The following is a 20,862-nucleotide window of genomic DNA, read 5'->3' on the forward strand; positions in this document are numbered from 1 at the left end:
AATTTCAGCTGAATGACCTGTCGATTCATAGGCGCAACAACGGTTTGCCTCCCTACTTTTGCATAATGCATGGCCTAGACAGAGGGAAATTGTAATTACATGTCAAGAAAAAAAGCTCGCCTGCATGGTATTGACAGCAATACGTATTCTGTTCCACTTAAAGCCAAATTTCTTACCCTTAAACTGTAGCAGGGCTGGTCCTTGAGCAGCGGTTCGAGAAGAAGGCGATGCAACCTTTTAAAAATCGATACCCATTAATCAAGGAGATCAAGGGTACACAGTAAGGAAAAGAAGGAAGCGTTTCCGACGTCATTGAGTGTACTTATGCTGGTGTGCTTATGCGTTCTTACACGCATTCTGTATTTTTCCGGTTGCACACACCTCCCTCCTCCGATGTACATGCCTCTCTCAGTTCACTGAGTTATGGCTGTCACTGTTTGATGCCCGTCCGAAAGGACTGCATCAGAGCTGTTTGACATGGCAAAGTAGTCTACCTTGGGGGGATGCGCTGTCCCTGCGCTGTCCGTCTGGGGGAATTAAACGAAATGGCAAATGGGAGCGTTGAGCTTATAGATTATAGAATATTGCAGAAGGAGCACAGACAGGGTGGGGTTCTGGGAAGGACATTGTTGGTTCATGTGCTGTTTGCTTTCGTTCTTGGAACTGCAATCTCTTAGAAGTAGTCCTGCCGCGCAGTAATCCCTGCCAGCTGGAAGCAGCACTGTCAGACCACTGACGTTAATAAGAATCTTTGAAAACACACATTTCGAGGAAAAACCGAAGGGAACGCCACGTGCCAGGTGCGAGTGGGTGTAGCCCCCGTGTACACATACACGGCTGGCTAGAGCTGCAGGTGCACATTGGGGTGCCGTTCAAGGAATGAGGAGGAGGCAGGTGGCGGCAGGTGGCGGCAGGTGGAGTCCATCAAAACTGTCAGCAGCAGCTGGTCTGGCTGGGAAGCAGGGATCACGCAGCTGGGAGCCCGGTGAGTGGAGTCCTCCGGCGCAGACACTCTTGCGGCTGCCCGCACCACAACTCTCTCCCTCTCATTAAGTTAATAAAACCCTGAGTGCAACATTTAGGCCACCCCGTGGTGTGGACTCCAAGGAGGGGCTGCTTGACTGCGGCTTCTCAGGCAACTCAAACGCACACAACCACGCAACCACAAGTACACCCACTCCTACATTCCTACCCACCTGCATTCCTCCTACACGCACCTTGTTTTCCATTAGTTAATTGTCCTCTGTCCCGCCTTTGGAAACCAACCGGACCCACTTAAGTCGTCGATTCCACTGGCGCCAGTTGACCAATTGACGTGAGTCCATGTGCCCATGGAGCATGTTTCGTGCCACTCGCCCAGTTGCAGTTACACTTGAGTGGGGACTGGGACTGAGACTGGAACTGGAACTGGAACTTTGCATAATCCTTGTCTTACGCTTTGCACAATTTTCTCTTGTTTGTTTCTCTTGCAGATTCCACACGCAAGCTGCAGGATGTGCTCCGGGAGTTTTGCTCGCCCAGTGCCCCCTCGGCCACGCCCAAATGCATACCAGATGGGGTAAGTGGCATGCCCCGAAACTGAAATTAATTCAACACCGATGAGGTGCGCATACCCTTCTCAAGGCAACACAAGTCAGGGATTTAGCTCGGGTTACATTATAATCCCCAATCTGAGTAGTAACTCGAATGGCCCACAGTTGGGGATGGGAGACGGAGACGCACGCACGGACTGACAGCAAGACAGACAGACTGACGTGGAGCATATACAATTGAATGTCGGATATGGAGAGGATTTGGGCCTGGGGGCGGTTCGCCAGGACAAGGGACACGGGCCAAGGTAGACAGACAGGCAGAGTGAAAGATTGAAAGTAAATCTCCTTCTACGTACAATAAATCACTGACTTTTCAAGTTTACGGCTGAATGCCGGCTTGAAATTGAATCCCATTGAGCCGGACTCCAGCTCGTCCCTGTACCAGGACCACCTCTCACTGAATACTCTGGAGGGCTTGTACATAGTAAATTAATTTCAAAATGCATGCACTTCCATCAATTTGCAGAGGGTTTACAGGAAGAGCAGTGGTCTGTGGAGGAGGAGGACACACATCTTGATTTCTATTGTAGTTTTTTGTGGGAACGAGAATGGTTAGATATACTTGATACCCCTTTGATTCCCACAACCTTAAAGAGCTGAAGCTTCATATGGTTCCTGGAACACTTTTGAAATAAAATATTTAGTGTTCCGAAAGGAGCTTTTTGTAGTCGCATTCATTGAAGGGACTCTCATTTTTCATTGCAGTACTATTTATTCAAAGAGCCTTTTTAGCTACACACAATTTCCATGGCATTGAATAGCCCGCAGAATCCGATCCGTTCAATGTGAAAAAACATATGCAAGCTAGAACCGCAATTGAAATTCCGAATTCCCGATATTCTAGCTACGCTATCTGCTCTGGTATATCATCGTTTTTTCTCTTTTCGAAGCGTAACGAATTGGAAAAAGTATAATTAAGTTTTCATCTCCCCAAAGCCCCACCCGATCCGCCCCGAATGCTGCCATTGAAGCGGAAGAATATTTTTGCTCTGCAACACATGGAATTCGCCTCACAACGCGGTTGCCACTGCAGCTGTACATGTACTTTCATCGCTCCCTGTTTGCTGTTCCGCCGTCCTCTTCTGTTGCTAGGAATTTTCCTGAGCGAATGTAATTCCTGTAAATATTTCAACGACTGAAATGAATTGAGCTGTCAGTACGGGACGGGAAAAGCAGCTTACGAGTGTGTGTACCAGGTTTTTTTCGCCCTCAACTTTGGACTTAGGTCGATGTCGAAGTCGGTGTCGGGTTTTTAGGTATCGATGTGGGTGGGTTCCAATTAAGTTAATTAAGAGTCCTTTCCCAGGTTGGAGCGATTGCCATTGCAGTCTGTCATTAGATGTTCTGCCAAAAGAATGCTTTCTATAAAAATGTAACATGATAGCATTGGGGAACTTCTTTCCTTCGCTCGTCCTGAGGGGCGTATACATCATTTATGCTCGAAAGTGTGCAATGCATAATGAATGCAGAGCACAGATTAGATTCCCACTCCAACCCCCCATTCTCCAGGCCGCAGTCCCCATTCCCCATTCGCTGGAGTTGAGTGCCAAATGGCCTGAACCGAACATCTCTCATGTAGCGCACATGTGCTCATGTGTGCGTATGTGTGATTAGGGAATGTAATGAATATCACGCATACGCACCGCACCGCACCGCACCGAACGCCCAAAATGGTCTTGAATATTTATTCATTAGGCCACGCGCTCACGCATAGCAACGCACTGTCACATATATGGAGATAGCAGCGAAGGGAATAAACAGAGTGGGGGAGCGAGAGAGAAAGACAAAGAGAGTGAGAAGGGGAGTAAAAGGCTCCCCTGTTCGCTGCTTAAATAAATTTTGCTAACGCAATTCGCGCCATTATTATAGTGCTTGTATGCGAGAGTGTTGTAATTTATGTGTATCTGTGTGTGTGTGTGTGTGTGTGTGTGCTTTTGTTTAGGATCGTATGTAGCTCCACTTGGGTATGTCGTTGCCATTTGCGCTCGACTGCCTCAACCAGTTTGCTTTCGGACCTATTGTTGTTGCTATTACCAGCAGATAGTGCTCGTGCTGCTCCGCTTGGTTACTGGTTACTGGATGCTGGCTGCTGGCTGCTGTTGCCGCCACCAACATGAGTATAAATTTCCATTTTCTTGTATTTGGTCTCATAATAGCTACGCTCAGCAGCAGCATCAGTAGCTGGGCAGCAGGACAGAGCCTGTGTAAAACAAAACCTCGACTCACTTTGGCTCTCACTTTCGCCCACAGCCATCATTGAAGTTGTTTCGAAATTTAAAACGATGAAAAGTGAAAGCCGGAGCTGGATAGAAGCATGAGATGGGTCTGATAATGAGGGAAGATATTTCAGTGGATAGCCGCTACTATTTCAACTGCTGGTGGTATCTCCAAACCCGATTATCTTGTTACGCAATTAATTCCCCAGTCTGTGGGCTTTGATTAGCAGTTATCCCCGGAACAGACTGTAGACTGTAAAATCCAGAGAGCGACTTTGTGCGTGTGCAACCTGCTAATGAAACGTCTATCAATGTCAGTGCCAGTCGGCGTCTATCAATGTCATCCCCATATCCAGGCCCCGTTGGCACTCTTAAAACCCCCCGCCCATTCCCAGGGCGTTGCTGATTCCAGCATCGCGACGAAGCTGTCAGTGTATTGACATTACACGTGGTGTTGACACGTAATTTGCCCCGATCCCCATATTTGTCCAGGTTCTGTTCTGCATTCATAACAACTGGCCCAATGCCCAGAGTCTGGCCCACCTTGCCTCGGATGGCAAATAAAGAAGAGGCGGCAGATCCTTCGGGGACATTCTTCGGCACGTACGGCAGAAGCGGACAGACAGGGCTCCTATTTATGGAAACTTATGTTTTTCAGCGTGTAAAAGTGCGTGCCGGACAAATGTAAATAAATTGGTTGGCAAGGAATTATGAATTCAAAGAGCACACGAGTACATTGGGAAATATTTGTCCACGTTGTAGGGGAAAATTACCGCTCAAATTAGGCATTATTATGGACACCAAAGGCGGGATAATAAAGTGGTAACTTTCATCAAATTTCAATCTGAGAGCAGAAGAGAAAATAATACTTTGCTGCAGAAAATTCCGCTAAATGGCAAGGAAGATCCGCCAGTGAATCTGTCAAGAAGGGAATATTAATCATACGCTCCGTTACCAGCAATAGCCCGGGCTCCTTCTCCTCTTGACAATAAAACAGGATGAGATATGGGAGCCTTTTATTGGAGCCAACTGCAAAGTGTTCCTCGCCTTAACAACGTCAACATATTATGTTGCATAAGCAGCCGCTCTGCCACTCCCACCACCAGTCACTCCACTACATTTTCAACCCGATACCGCTCGTAAAAGTTGGCTAAACGAAGATGCTGGCAAACATTTGCCAGGGAGCGAGGAAGAACTGACTATCCCTGACTGGAGGGTTTTGCACACACTTGAGCTTGTCACTTGTGAATGGCTTGGCGAAAATACATACACATATACGAGTCTAGCGTTCGGTGTTGTTGGGGAAGGGGTGTGTGGGGTGTGGGGAAAACGGGTGGAAAAAGTCCCACCGAAAATCGAAAAATCGTGTACTATAATGGCTTATTAAAGCGGGCAAAACGAAGCAGAGACGAACGTTGCAGGAACCGCCATAAATCAGTGGATGAGCCAAACTTATTTTTCAACTCTTTCGCAGGACATCGATTTCGATGGGTTCAAGCGCTTCCTGGACGCATTCCTCGACTGCGAGGCGCCGCTGGACCTGGCCAAGCATTTGTTTGTTTCCTTCCTCAAGCCGACTGTCACCCAGGCCCAGCTGCACGGGAAGGCCCTCAATCAAATGGCCGCCATCAGCAGTACGGCTGCCTGTGCACCCGTCACGTCCCATACGAAGGGTAAGAGCTTCTTCCCACATCCATTCCCATTCCATCCCATCCCATCTGCAGTCTCATGTGTGTCTGTGAATAATTGCGCAACATTTCTCTCGGCTTCCCATCTTTCCGTCTCTCGCATATCCTGGTCGTAATTAGGCTCCATTCCGAACATCAATAGCATTGCGGATCTGATGCCGCAGTGCAGTGCAGGCGGGAGTGGAGGCGGGGGCGGAGGTGAGGTCCAGACCCAGGCACGCATCAGCTTCGTGGATAAAATCCATGGCATCACCGACAAACTACAGCACTCGCTGGGCGGACATCTCTCGCACGATCCCAGCAAGACGGGTGAGTAGGTCCCAGAGCGGGGGCGACATCCATATGACTCCGTTGTCGTGACTTTCCCAACAGGCAGCGTTCATCCGATTCTGACGGTGACGCCCAGTCCTCTGGCCAGCGGTCCCAGCATGTTCCAGGCGAGCAATCCGTCCCGCCGCTCCGTGGACTCGAGCCCCTCGCACTCCCAGACGAACCACTCGCAAATGTCGCGCAATTCCTCGAAGAAGAGCAGCAATTCCGTTAATTGCAAAATTGATAGTGAGTATTAATTAGCTTTTGCCCCCTCCCGAACGCCGCTTCTTTTGTCCTTTTGTCCTGCGAAATTTTGATTAACATGTGCAAGCGGGCGATGAGAGCCGCTTTCCAATTAAGGCGCCCATTGTGCAATCAGCGTGGGATGTGTGGATGCAGTGGCAGCGACCCAATGCCTCACGATTGCCCGAATTAAAGTGCACAAACATTGGCCGGCCAGGGACTGCAGTCACGTTGCTGTACATTTATTTGCTTAGTTAAGTTTTTCGTGAACTTGCTAATTAGGGGACCGCGGGACCCTTAGAGCAGACAGCAGCGCGGAAGGAAGCCAGCGCGGACTTTTCGCTAATTCAGGAGTTCATAAATTATGGAGCAAGGAGCAGAGAGCACGGGACCAGGAAGCACGGGACCGAACGGGGCACAGAACTTGGCGGAAGGCAGACCCTCATCCGAACTCAGCTCCCCCCCAATACAATGGAGCCAAGGAACTTCTCTTGCCTCAGGGATCGTGTCGTAAATCAACGCCCAATTAGAAACATTTTTGCATTTCACGAACTGGCGCTGGCGCTACTCGTAAAATGGGAGGCTCGGGCCTGCGTTAAATTAACATTTATTGCGAGACACCCGCACCCACACTACCTCGCCAACACACACTCAAACAACGGACACACATACAAAGACAAAGCGCGGGCTCTGGGCGCAATTGCGGCCTGAAAGTATGCAGCGTAATTTTTCGTTGTTCTCTGGCATTTCATATCCTTGCAGCAGAGGGGTATTATGATTTTTACCAGGTGCCTGCAACGCTTTGAAGAAAGAATATCCAATGCCATCAGGCAGGAGTGTTTACCAAATGCACCCATAATGCACCCATCCACGGGTCTAAATTCCAGCAAAGTACCCCCTCAGTGCTTCATCTTTCTTGCTGAACTTTGCTATATGCAATGCTATATTTAACACACCTACATTTACGAGAATTTGGCCACACAAGCCGTAGAAAAAGTGAATGCCATAGAAAAAGTAGATCTTTGAGGGTATCTGAGGCTTCGGTATTAAAAATGGGGCTCCCCCCTGGTTCCGTTCGGTGTCTGGCCTCGTTTTGTTTCCCTTTTTGCTTTCATTCATTTCGGTTCGTTTGAAATGTGTACAAGAATGATTAATGAACGTAAATTTTATTTTTTTTTGCCTCTCTTTTTTTGCGTCTTGTCCTTTTGTCGCTGTTGGCCAACAGTTTCACGCATTTTTCCCGGCATTTCGGCTGGCATTGTCCGGGCCGAATATTAGGTTCGGGGCAGAAGGCAAAAGGCAAAACGCCAGGCCGAATAAGTGGAGCAGCGGCAGGAATTTCCTATTAGCATTATATATTAAGTACAACATGGGCTTCACTTTGTCGCTTTCAGTGTGTGTGTGTGTGTGTGTGTGTGTTGGCCTAAAGCGCTAATTGGATTAGTTTTGCTTTGCTTTTGCTCGTATCTGTGTGCGAAGGAATTAAATTTATTAGTTCGAACGTTTCCCAGCAAATACATTGACATTGATCCTGCCACTCGTTTGCACAGCCCTCGCTCGGGCCAAGACAAATTTCGGGTCTCATTTAGTTATTAATATCAAAGGCAAATATTAACTTTGTTGCTGTATATGTATGTATGTATGTGGATGCAAATATTTTAATTTATTGCCAACAAACGTTTCGCCATTAAGCAAACATAATTAGCCAAATATACTCGTATTCCCTTATTCCCTTATTCCCACCCGGATATGCTTGGGTGTTTGTCTAGCTTATGAGGAATTATGGCGCATTTCTGCGTCTTTCCGCCTTCCTGCATTAGTATTATCACATATATTACAACATCAACAGCAGCAGCACACACACACACTCTCACTCTCACAAATGGCCTGTCAAAATTATAAAAGATGGAAGCCATTCATTTACACACTCACACAAAGACGGAAGGCGGGACCTTCCTTTCAGATTTTCCGAGTAATTCCCTTTGATTTCCATAAGTTTTGAAATTAAAAAGTCTTTAACTTTGCCGTATGCTCGCTACACAAAATCAATACCGAAATTTGATTAGAAAAAGAGTAAATTCGCAATAATGATGATTCGAGAAGCAAAGTTGAGCGCCTCGAAATTGGAGCATTTGGAGCATGAGATGGGAAAAGTTTTTGCTATCCCAGGCTCAAAATATTAGCGAGAAACTTTCCACATTAAATTGCTAAGCAAATTGAACTTGGAAGCTGGTCGTAGATTTCATTAAGAGCTGGCCGCCAACCCATAGCCATGGCCATTGTCATTCCCATTATTGTTATCCCTCTGGTCAAGTGACGGCAATTAACATTTAGCATAATGAGGTCCGGCATCAGCTTACTGTCAGCTGTCGATTGCACGAGGGGCGGAACTGGACTGGACAGGACAGGACAGGACAGGCACTTCATCACTCAGTGTTTAATGAATGCACTTTGCACACACTTTCGCCGCACACTGTATCACTCACTCGATGCTCCCCTTCTTTTGCAGCGGACATAAAGCTCTTGGCGCGGAAACTTTCCCATTTTGATCCACTGACACTTAAGGTTGCGCTCAAGGATGTCGTCTGCTATTTATCACTGCTCGAAGCTGGGCGGCCGGAGGACAAGCTGGAATGTGAGTGAGACCTTGGTCCCTGCTCTTTCGCCCCGATACTCATTTATTCACTGCGTTGCACTGCATTTCATTTCATTTCATTTCATTTCAGTCATGTTCCGGCTGTACGATACGGACAGCAATGGAGTCCTGGACACCGCCGAAATGGACGCCATTGTCAATCAGATGATGGCCGTGGCCGAATACCTCGGCTGGGATGTCAGCGAGCTGCGGCCGGTAAGTTGGCTCTCATTTCCCAGACGTATTGCGACTCTGATTCCGATTCCGACTACGATTACGATTCCGATTACGATTCCGTGTCATCCGTTTCCTCCATTCCATTGCGATTCGGTTTCCGGACTGAAGAACCTGAACCGTTTAAATCCGCTTTACATTAAAAATGCATTACCTCAACTGCTGCTGCAATCAATGCACTGGCAATCAACTTACCCGAACATCACCCGCCCCGCTCCGTGTCCATCCACCAGTGCGATAAGCTCTTTCGTGGTCACGATTTACAAAACCCACTCCTCAATGGCCCAATCCACTCGATAAAACTTTTTCAATTACTTACCAACATTTTCAGCTGCAACAACACCGAAACAAAAGCAACAAACCCCTTGAAATTAATTTCGTTTTATTGTTGGACATTCAACTTTGTGTTGCCCCCGACTCGGTTTCCATTTCAACCGCAAATTTGTGGAGCTGCCACAACTGACAGCACATAGGCGACTTAATAGTTTTGTCCCCGACATCAGCAACAGCAACAGCAACAGCAACAGCCACAACAACAGCAACAGTAAAGGGAACACGCTCTAAGCCGCGAAAGCCAGGAAAAACAGCAAGAATATGCGAAGAAAAAAGCTGAGGGAGAATTGCGACCGCAAATAAAGTCAAAGCGCCACAAAACTCAATTAACAAACTACCCCTGGCTATGGCCGAATGAATCCAGCACAATTCCCCCATTCCCCACCCTTTATCCAGTGGCTGTTGCCCGGTTTTTGCTGCCGTTCCTTTGGGTACGGTACTCGTCCTCGTTCTCGCAGTCCCAGACTAGGGCGAACCATTGAAGTTCCAGTCTCGTTTCCATCATGACTTCCCGACTGGGCTGCCGAAACATACTTTAAATTCTAAGCAGACACAGAAAATATTTTAATCAAAATATTTTTGCTTGCTTCAGACGGGCTAAGGGCGAAGGGCGACGGGCGTAGGGCAAGTTGGGATCAGCCCTTTCCCCATACTATCGGGGGCTTTTTTCCGTCAGGGCCACAAAATAATCAAAGCACTTAATGAGTTGCATAATTCTGAAATTCATTTCCGGGCTAAATATGAAATTCCCCAAGAAACAGCAAATGGACTCGGAGGTGGAATACATTTCTGTATAAGAGTCGGCCAACCTTCCTAGAATATTTAATGGTACAAGGCTACGAAATCGATCCGACAAGGCTCCTCTGCTTAGGGAATCCATTTTTCGGAGTTTCCTTTCCTTTTGCTTTGGAGAAGCGTACTTTAATTTCATCTCCCGCTTGGGATCTTTTATATTTCATTTGAAAATTAGCTTCTCCAGCTTCCACTTTAAGAGTCACTGCAATCCGGGACATCCTCTCTTCTCTACTTACAGATACTGCAAGATATGATGGTTGAAATTGACTACGACGCCGATGGCACCGTTTCCCTGGATGAGTGGCAGCGCGGTGGCATGACAACCATTCCACTCCTCGTGCTCTTAGGTGGGTAATCTGCCAGCTGCTACTCCCCTGCTACTCTGCTCCCTCACCTCCTTCTCCTCCCCCTCCTCCGGCGAAGGACCGTCTGCCCTGATCTGTGACTGGTTGGCTGCTGCCGTAATAATCAAGTCATTTGCAGAGCTGCCAGCGTTCACAAAAAATACGAGAAGATAAAAACATCCTCCGTCACTCGAGCCTCGTACTCCGTTGCACGCTCATGCAAAGTGACAACTTTTCAACCTCTCTTTCTATGTGTCTCCGTCTCCATTCCGATGCAGGTGTCGACAGCACCACACTCAAGGAGGACGGCATTCACGTGTGGCGCTTGAAGCACTTCAGCAAGCCGGCTTACTGCAACCTGTGCCTCAACATGCTGGTGGGCCTGGGGAAGAAGGGTCTCTGCTGTGTGTGTAAGTATCCCTCCCTCCGTCACTGTTTTGAATCTGCCATGAGGAAATCGTCTGCTCCAGTGCAGAATGTCTATCGACAACATACCGGGGCTCCATCTGATAGCTTGTGCGTTTCAAATGGCACTCAACCATTTCAAGATTAGAGACCGTTTTGCATAAATTTGATTCATAATGGTCCGACTGACCCTGACAGTCCGCGACTGTCCATTGGTCTCAGAGCAGCCGCAAGCCGTCTTTAGGGGGTAAAGTTTTGAATTCCTACAGATAAACAGATGAAACTTTACAGCTATACCATTGCAATCGTTCGCGGGAACTTTGAACAAAGGGCCAGTATTAGTAGAAGAACAAAAACTTTATTCAAAATATTCCCAAACAAACCTGCAACATCAGAGCCACATATCAAACTGCTTTGACTGGTGCTGTTGGCACTCTCCAGTTGACCAACAGAAATTGTGCTTTTAGCTATTCCGTTGATGGAATTTACACTCTCTCCCCACAGTGTGCAAATACACGGTCCACGAACGATGCGTGCAGCATGCCCCAGCTTCCTGCATCAACACATACGTGAAGTCGAAAAAGCCTAAGTGCGGCGGGGACCTGCTGCACCACTGGGTGGAGGGCAACTGCTACGGACGCTGCTCGAAGTGCCGCAAGCGCATTAAGGCCTACCACGGGATCACAGGCCTCACCTGCCGATGGTGCCACATGATGGTGAGTACGGACCCACGTAGATTGAGTTTGCTTTCGAGTGCCCTTTGACTTTGGTGCTCCTACCGCATAGGATAGAGATATTGCATTTAGAGTGCGTGCCAAATGAAAACTAATCGGATTTGTGTGGGGCGGAACAGGAGTAAATCAGGGCTAAACGAGTTACCGTGGCCCTGACACGAGAGTGCCTGCATTGTTCTGGGATTCCGGGATAGAAAAAACTAAAAATTCAAATTATTTTGATCAACAAGGCAGCCTTTGCCACAGCACTCTGTCGTTCTTTATGAAAGCTGTGATTCCAGCTTCGAAAAGGACCCATACACAGACCCGTACGCCACAATACGCCGTATACGCCAGCGACGGAACCACATCCAGCAGCCACACACATGAGCTGGCAGCTTCGTTATGGCTGGCAAATTGTCACGTCTCGAGCAAATTGTTCTGCTGCCTCTGCTGCATGCCACACTCTTGCCACACGCTCTATGGGAGCGGTGTACTACCAACAATGTTCTGTGTCTTTGACATGTACAGCGGAGAAAATGCAGAATTTGTTAGTTCCACAGCGACGGAAACAGGAACAGGACCGGCAAGAACAGCAGGAACAGCAGCCCAAACGAATGCCAGGAAACTTCCTCCTCAGATGCTGCTGCATCTGCAAATTCTTCGTAAGCCAAACAGTTGCCAAACATTCTGACAGCCAATATCTAAGAATGTTATAGGGATTCATGGGTAGAGATACGTGTGATGTGCTTAAAGTCATCTCGTGCTAAGAAGTTTGTCTACAATTTAGTGAAATCGGTTGAGCTGAGTCAAAGAAGTGCTAACCTTTTGAGCTATTTTGTGGATACAATTGCGTTGAGTGCTTAAGGATTAAAAGTTTCAATAGAAACTCCAAATCAATCTTCTGTACGGATGATTTGATTCTCGTATGCAATCATTTGAAAAGGTTCCTAAGCGCAGAAAGGCAGCCAAAATTCCAGTAAGTCCAGTAAAAAGGCAACTCCCAAATTGCTGCCTGAAAATTGGCATTTAAATGGAAATCCGCGCTAAATCTCATTCGGGCCGAAATTAACCATTTTTTCGTTGGTTCGCGCTAACAAACTTTTAATCGGATTCATTAGGGAAAAAATGAACACTTAAGAGCAGCCACACTCGCCCACTAGCCCACCCCTCACTCCATTCCACTTGGCCAGCAATGAAGTGTAAATTGAATTTCAGAGCTTACCATTTCCGTCCGCGACACTCTTCGTTCCTAGGCTCTGGATTTTTTCGCCATTTTAAGGCCATTTTGCACTTTGGCTAATTTGATTTTTGTCCATCCACTTTTTCATTTGCTCTCCGGCAGCTCCACAACCGCTGCGCCTCGTCGGTGAAGAAGGAATGCACACTGGGGGAGAACGCGGAGCTGGTTGTACCGCCCACGGCCATCTGCCCGGCCGTCCTGGATCGTCAGCGCTCCGTCAATCAGGCGCACAAGGTAAGATGATGCTGGATTTTCCACGGATTCCCCATGAGAGATCATACAGAGGAACAGAGGCTTACATTGAAACACCAAAAATTGGCTACTAATCCATAACCCATCGAAATTTGCATTCCCCCTTAAAATTGCACAAATTGATTGGAACTGCTGCTGCGTCCCTTGCCTTGCCTGTCCCGCCTTCTGTTGTTTTATAAATTGCAATCGTAACCAGAAATCCCAAATGCATCACCACCAGGCCACGCATTTTCAAATTACGCCGCCGGACGAGCTGAGTTGCCCCCTCCTGGTGTTCGTCAATCCCAAGAGCGGCGGCCGGCAGGGGGATCGCATCCTGCGGAAATTCCAGTACATGCTGAACCCCCGCCAGGTGTACGACCTGTCCAAGGGTGGACCCAAAGAAGGTGCGTATCCGGTCGGAAGTGATTTTCTGATGCTGATTTTTCGCCGTTTCTCGTTGCCAGGCCTCACGCTCTTCAAGGATCTGCCCAACTTCAAAGTCATCTGCTGCGGCGGCGATGGCACCGTGGGCTGGGTGCTCGAGGCCATGGGTGAGTAGTGCAAGCATCTGGGGTCGACTGGCATGGGTTATCAATGCCCCATCCTCCTGCAGATTCCATCGAGCTGGCCACTCAACCTGCCATCGGCGTCATTCCGTTGGGAACGGGCAACGACCTGGCCCGCTGCCTGCGCTGGGGCGGCGGCTACGAGGGCGAGAACATCCCCAAGCTGATGGATAAGATCAAGCGTGCCACCACCGTGATGCTGGATCGCTGGAGCATCGAAGTGACCAACACACCGGCAACGGACGAGCTCCGACCCAAGGTAAGCTTAGATCTCCCACCCACGTCCAGAGGGAGAGCTGCTGCCGCTGAAGGATGGTTGTAAATCGATCAGCAAATTCCCAGAAGTATGCGCTCACCGCACATATGTATCGGCGGAGGCATGTGGGAGGCTGCTCGCGTGGGCAGACCAGAGAATCCAATTATTAACCACAAAGCGCTTACCACGCACACCTAACCGCAAGGATTCGATTGGGTTTGCTATTCCCAGAACGATTACGCAAACTAATTTCGTCCTGGTCGAAGGGCGTGAAGAGTGGGCGTTGGCCTTGTCCTGGTCCTGGTCAAATGCTGACGCTGCCAGCCTTCGACATGTTTTGTGAGCGCGGGGGAGGCCCTTCGAGAGCTGGGGAAATTGGTTGTGGCGTGGTTTTGCCTGCCGAATGTTAACTGAAGTTTTCCCCATCCGATTACCCGTAGGTGACGCTGCACTCGAACATGCAGAAGGTGATTGAGCTGTCGCAAAGTGTTGTGGTTGACAAATCGCTGATCGAACGCTTCGAGGAGATTCAGGAGATTGAGCGCCAGAGCAGCAGCAGCAGCACCGGCAACATCGTTGGACAGCAGCCAACGGCGTCCACATCTGCCACATCGATTATGATGGCAACAGCCACCGAGTTCCGGCTGGCGGAGGAGGAGCAGAAGTACCATCAGCAGCTGCGGCAGCAGGATGGAGGTGGAGACAGCACCACCACCACAATGAGAACGACAACCACCAAGAGCATTTCAATGTCCACGTTCGAATCGAAGAGCATGAGGACAACATTGAGGGGCACGCTGAGCAGCAGGAGCAGCAGTAGCAACACCAGCAGCGGTGGAAATGTACAGCCACAGCCATCCATGGAAGGGGAGCCGGATGCTGAGGGGGATGCGGATGGCGCGATGGTGCCGGGTGCTGGAGATGCAGCTGGAGATGAAGCGGAAACCCTGCAAATGCCAGCCAGAAGGACAGATGAAACAGAAAAGCAATCACTCGAGACGCTGCTGCTGCAACACAAGCAGCAACAGCAGAAGCAGCAGCAACAACTTCAACAGGAATTGGCATCGGATGCTGGAGAGGAAGTAGCAACAGCAGCATCATTTGGGAATAATCAAAGCGATAATAACAGTCAGCGCAATAAGCAAAACAACATCCTTAAACAGCAAATTACATTGTCATTGGATTTGTCGGACCATGACGACGACAACGAAGAAGAGGTGGACGGCAACTGCAACAGCAACAGCACAGGCAATGGCAATGGCAATGGCAGAGTGGCCCAGAACCCCAGCACACCGCAAACACCCATCACACCCATCACGCCGACAACACCGAATGCCCCATGCAGCATGCCCCAGAAGCCCATCAAAGTTCAGTCTGACAAGGACTGCACAGTGCCGTATAATATTATCAACAATTATTTCTCCGTCGGCGTGGTAAGTTCCATTTTGTGTGTTGAATGAATCTGTTGCAGCTGCAACTGCAGTTGCTTCCCAGTTGGAGCCATGTGAGGGCGGCGTGTTCGATTTCCAGCTTTGAATTATGCCTACACTATGCGGACACTATCCCTGTCAGTGTCTTTGTTAGTGTCAGCTCTATTTGGGTCACATTACAGATGCCATGCCGAGCATTTCCAGGGCACTCTCTGTTCCCATTTTCTGTTTGCGGCAGCAATGGGTTTCACATTACCATAATTAGATGAGGATTTCATGGCTATTGCATTTGACACTTGATTGTGCAGCTAGGACCATAGTTATAGCTCTCCAATTAAAGGCCCAGGAAATATGTTTCGAAACGAAAGTTTAGTGTGGCACAAGAAGAGAAAAGGCTTAGTATACTCTTCATATTTGCCAATGAGAATCTGTTTTAAGATAATTAGTGGAAAGCCCCTTAGTAGCCTCTGGACGGAGGGTATAATATGTATACCGACGGCTCCTTAGCCCGGCTCGCAAAACACAAAAGCGGGAAGATACGACACTGCGCTTCGAAATAATTCATATAAATGGACTTAATCGTTTATTCAGCATTCTGGCCAAGAGACCGCATATTTCCGGCTTAGCCGAGGAAGTCTAACCCTCCACCTTCCGCTCCATCGATGGGCAGCAGTGGAGGGAAAATTTCGAAATCAAACCCAAGAACTAAATGGCAGCGAATGAAACCATAAAGAAAAGGCAAAGCTCTTTGGCATGCAAATTTCCTGGGAATACGCTTCAGTTCCATTCATATCCAAAGGCCAGAAACGAGTGAAAGCAAAATCAACTCAAACAATGGCGTTCCAATAAAGCGAACGGAAAGGGGTTGGGGCTATGGTTAGAAGGGCGCACGGGGTGCGAAAGAATTGCAGAATGCTGAAGAGCGATTGCCATATCCCCCAGAGCACCTGAGCTAGAGCTATGTCTGCCGATTAGTCAAGGGGAGTGTGCCAGCCACGTTGCAACACATTTTGCATGCAAAGTGGCCAGGTGCCGGTGCAATTGCAGATGCCAGCCCAGAGGCAGGTGGCAGCTACAGATACGAATACGAACAGAGCCACAGATAAGAGGAGTCAGAGGCAGGCCACAGACAGGTAGTAGAAACAGTAGCAGAGGCAGAGGCAGCATCAGAGCATGCAAATGAGGTGGCAAGAGTTAAGCACACAATCATCAGCTGCACATTTGCATCATTGATTCCTCGCTGTATTCGAATGCCAATTCTCCTGATAGGGGAGTGAGCAGAGGTTGAGGCAGGTGCCGGTCCGGATGAGGTGCAATTTGTGCTATTTTTTTGCTCTTTTCCAATCGAACATTCCAATTCCAATTTTGGGGCAGTAGGCCCCAAAAGGTATGCTATGTTTTCTGATATTAGACTGTCCTTTGCCGAAAGACCAAGTGCAGAGAATCCCCAAACGAGGAAAACGTTTAAATTAATAGGTAGCCAAGCTGCGGCCAGGTCACAGCCGGAAGAAACTTGTCTCATTATAATTTCCAGCAAGTGTTAAATTAGTGACTGCTCAAGTCAACGGCAAGCACAGCACCGCAAAGTCGAGAAAAAGTAACAGATTGTGCCCCAGGGACAAACACGCCTCACTCGAACTCCCGCACTCCCGCACGCCCACACACACTCGCACTCGCACATTCGCACTCGCACTCGCACTCTGGGAAGGCAATAAATAGAAATGAGAGGAAAGAAAAAAGGATAAAAGTTTGCAAAGTTTCACATCAGGGGGCTGGCCTTTGAATAATTTAGTATGATATGAATGGAATGAAAGGCCACGAATGCCAGGAACAGGAGCAGGAATGAGCATTCCAGAAAATCGGAGATACTCGCCTGCAGTTCGTTTATCAGGGGAGGATTTAAGGCGGCCATAAAGCAACGTTAAGTGACAAATTTAGAGCCGGAGAAGGCTGTCCTGTCCGCAAAACGAGAGCGAAAATGAAATGAAATGAACGGCAAATAAGGCGGAAATGTTGTACAAATCGGCCAAGACGTGGTCCCGCCTGTATTTGTCTCGTATCTGCGGAGTGTAAATACGTACAATCCCCATATGGTTCGGTGGATTCTCTGCGAGTGTGTGCCCGGTGGTGTGTGCCCAGTAAGGTCACACCATTTGTCAAGTGGCGGCTAAGGCTGAAATCCTTTTTGTGCAAACATTTCGCGCTCCCTTGCGCAACTGAAATCAGCCTAATGCTCCCCCACAATTGCGTGCCTTGTCCTGTCCTGTGCTGCTGGCTGTCTCCTTGCCGTGCCGTGAATATCCCACAAAATCCGCACCAAAAACCGAAATAAAAACCCCATCAAACGTGTGTGGGTGTTAGTTTATTTATGACTTGATGTGCGTCTGTTTAAACAGTAGGCGTCTACAGCAAACTGTCGGCAATGATGTTATTGCTGGTGTTGTAGTGCCTGTTGGGATCTCACTTGTCAGACCCGACCAGATAGGCAGCCCGCTCCCATCACGAAATCCATTTAACACTTATGTATGTGCGGGTACATGTGTCTGGTCTAGGAGGAGTGTAGTGTGTCTCTGCCTGTGCCCCACTCAAGTGGCCAAAGTCGCACAGAGGAAGCTTTCCTAGGAGAGTGGAATCACTCCCATACCTTATCCCCCTCATCCTCCTTTCATGGGGTAATACAGCATGAAAAGTATTTCACGCCGACTCTTTGGTTTAACGTCAAACAATTGACGTTGAGCGCCAACTTGTGCGTTGATGATAAAAGCGGGTAAAAGAACGTGGAAGATGGTGTGATATGGGGACGAAATGAAGCTGACAGCGTCTGTGAAGCCTGCTGAAACCCCCAGGCACAGACCACACAGCATGTGTAATTGTGAGAGCTGCGACTTTGACTTGAGCCCAAGTTTTATGTATCCCGGGCAGAGATAGCGGGCTTGATGTGCATTTTATGGGGCATTATGTTCACCTGCCTGTATATCCTATGAGTAGAAGCGCCTCCCAATGGCATTTAGAGGGATTTCAGGGCCCCTGTCTTTGCCGTTAGATATTCCAGTTTGAGTTTACAAATTATTTCATTACCGCCCCGCCCTCGAAGTCATCTCATTTAGAGCCAATCAAAATTTGTGCCAAACATTGCCGAAGGCGACCCCCAAATGCAAACAAGCTGTCACTGACCTGCTCGCTTGGTCCACCAGCACCCTCTCCTTTCCTCCTTAGCTCTGGCCTGACTAATAGGTATAGTGCGGTCGAGGCATGCTAATAAGCTGGTGCTGTCACTAAATTAGTTTACCGCCCAGGCCGTGCATGAAGCGGAAAGTGACAGTTTTTGGGGCAGGCTGTGCAAGCTAATTAAAAAGTTTTCGTCGATTTTTCAGCTTGCAGCGTGGCCAGGCAGGCAGACGCGTGCCCGCTCATGTTGACAATTCAATTTGCACTGGAGCGGTAATAAATCTTATTTGCTGTGAAAGCAACAGACCATAATTGAAAGCCAGGCAGGCTCCGCCAAGGCCCTGAACAGAGAGCCCTGTGTGCTCGTACTCGTACTCGTACTCCCACTTTGACATGAATAACAAATGGGCCTACCGAAGGTGCAACGTGACGTATACGTAACGGGACGAAAGTCGGACACGCAACGGAATATATGCAATTAAAATACTGAAACCCTTTGGGGTGCTCTCCGATAGGAGGCAGTCGGGGTGGGCGCGCTGCATCTCCGCACTCCATCCACCATTTCCCCTTTTGGAGCTTGCCTGCTGTTGCATAAAGTAAACATGTCCCTTTTGTACATGGACCTCAGGTCACGGGCACGAAGTATGCCCTCTGACACTTCGGTGAAGCCTGCAACAATCTCTTTTCGAGCTTAAAGTTTCTCAAATACTTATTCGATTTGTGAACCCTGATCCGGCCCCTTTGTATCTTTCCCTTTTCACATAAATTGTTTGCTTTTCTAAAGGGAAAAATTATTAGCATTTTTCTTGTCGGCTTGTTGCCTTGAGCTGAAATTCGCCAGATTCCTAATGGCTTGGACTATGCATCGTCTATGCATTCAAGCTACATTTTGCTACTGTTTGGTCAGGAAATATTTATCTTTTATTGAATACATGACTCCTGTACTTGGATGTCCTCGAGAATGCGTCCATCTAATTGGTCCTGTGGGTGAGATAGCCAACTTTTGCCTGTGCATTTGGAACGTGACCGTGAATGTCGATTCGATGCTGACCTTTTCATCATAAAGTAATTGGCTGAGCCCATTCCAATGCTGATTGTATTTCCACAGGATGCCGCCATCTGCGTCAAGTTTCACTTGGAGAGGGAGAAGAACCCGCACAAATTCAACAGCCGGATGAAGAACAAACTTTGGTACTTCGAATATGCAACGTCTGAGACGTTTGCAGCATCCTGCAAGAATCTCCACGAGAGCATCGAGATTGTGGTGAGTATCGGGAGGAATATCCAGGGGGTTGTCCGATTGAATTTTCCTGCTTCTGACTTGTAAATGGATTACCGGAGAAGAAGGAAGTGCATAACCTTCGCTCAATATTTAAAGTGCGACGGTGTGGCCTTGGACCTTGCCAACGGGCCCCATCTGCAGGGAGTGGCCTTGCTCAACATCCCCTACACCCACGGCGGCTCCAACCTGTGGGGTGAGCACCTGTCCCAGAAACGGATGCGGAAGAGCGCTGGACCCTTTGGCAAAAGCAAGAAGCTCAAGTCCAGCGACAAAGAGTTCTCGGCCACCAGTTTCAACTCCGTGGATCTTTCGGTGGCTATACAGGGTAAGTGGGCCAATTCGATCCTATTGCTTTGAGTATCTCTAGTGGGTGTCTACTGCAGATATCGGTGATCGCCTGATCGAAGTTATTGGCCTCGAGAACTGTCTGCACATGGGCCAGGTGCGGACGGGTCTGCGCGCCTCCGGTCGCCGTCTGGCGCAGTGCAGTGAGGTCATAATCAAGACCAAAAAGACCTTTCCCATGCAGATCGACGGCGAGCCCTGGATGCAGATGCCGTGCACGGTAAGAGCGGAGGCTGAACAAGATCCAAACTGTATTGACTGTATATTTCCGCCCTGTCAGATTAAGGTGACTCACAAGAACCAGGTGCCCATGCTGATGGCCGCCAGGTCGGAGAAAGGACGCGGCTTCTTCAATATGCTGTGCAGCTGATTCAGGCGCAGCGCATCGACCGACTTCATGGGCCGACAGGCCGCAGAGTCAGCCGATGAGCTGGATGACGATGAATTTCGGATCGTGACTAGGAGCACCACCGTCCATAACATAGCCTAGCGTACATAGCTTTAGCCCCAGATAGCAACTGCTCGTCTCGATTACTTACTGGTTTACTTAAAATTCTTTATTTCGATATACAGACATATAGATGTGCTTATGATGTATTGTATTTATATGTCGAGTGAGTTGCAGAGCTTTACTACTAGTCTTAGTGTAGCCAAATATACAAAACCAGTCGAATCCATTCCACTCCGATGGGATCCGTGTAAATACCAGGCGGGGATCGGAAGCACCCCAAGCATACATATACGCGTCAGTGTTAACCATATGAAGGCTTTAGGTGTATGTATATTGCATACATATACACATATATTTATTACACCATATTTTAAGAC

The 20,862-nt window shown here is 48.4% G+C and overlaps 1 protein-coding gene across 5 annotated transcripts in view; it reads left to right on the forward strand.

The window, feature by feature from the left end:
* Dgk (diacyl glycerol kinase 1) overlaps nt 1–20,716 on the forward strand; it is a 34,653-nt gene extending 13,937 nt beyond the window's left edge. The window contains exons 4-21 of one of the 5 annotated variants that reach the window (XM_033379175.1): nt 1,473–1,558; nt 5,283–5,481; nt 5,617–5,805; nt 5,869–6,054; nt 8,561–8,686; nt 8,778–8,902; nt 10,287–10,395; nt 10,671–10,802; nt 11,302–11,513; nt 12,856–12,987; nt 13,202–13,391; nt 13,452–13,538; nt 13,601–13,812; nt 14,250–15,242; nt 19,516–19,671; nt 19,786–20,014; nt 20,073–20,254; nt 20,315–20,716. In XM_033379175.1, coding sequence (XP_033235066.1) covers nt 1,473–1,558; nt 5,283–5,481; nt 5,617–5,805; nt 5,869–6,054; nt 8,561–8,686; nt 8,778–8,902; nt 10,287–10,395; nt 10,671–10,802; nt 11,302–11,513; nt 12,856–12,987; nt 13,202–13,391; nt 13,452–13,538; nt 13,601–13,812; nt 14,250–15,242; nt 19,516–19,671; nt 19,786–20,014; nt 20,073–20,254; nt 20,315–20,404 — 3,635 coding nt within the window. In that variant the 3' untranslated portion in view covers nt 20,405–20,716. Of the gene's footprint in view, nt 1–1,472; nt 1,559–5,282; nt 5,482–5,616; nt 5,806–5,868; nt 6,055–8,560; nt 8,687–8,777; nt 8,903–10,286; nt 10,396–10,670; nt 10,803–11,301; nt 11,514–11,760; nt 12,176–12,855; nt 12,988–13,201; nt 13,392–13,451; nt 13,539–13,600; nt 13,813–14,249; nt 15,243–19,515; nt 19,672–19,785; nt 20,015–20,072; nt 20,255–20,314 lie in introns of those variants that run through there. The other 4 variants (XM_004444311.3, XM_033379176.1, XM_033379177.1 and 1 more) reach the window with 4 other exon arrangements.
* Nucleotides 20,717–20,862: the final 146 nt, after the last annotated feature.

Source organism: Drosophila pseudoobscura, chromosome 3 (assembly GCF_009870125.1).
Source record: "Drosophila pseudoobscura strain MV-25-SWS-2005 chromosome 3, UCI_Dpse_MV25, whole genome shotgun sequence".
In the NCBI taxonomy this organism is placed as follows: Eukaryota; Metazoa; Arthropoda; class Insecta; order Diptera; family Drosophilidae; genus Drosophila; species Drosophila pseudoobscura.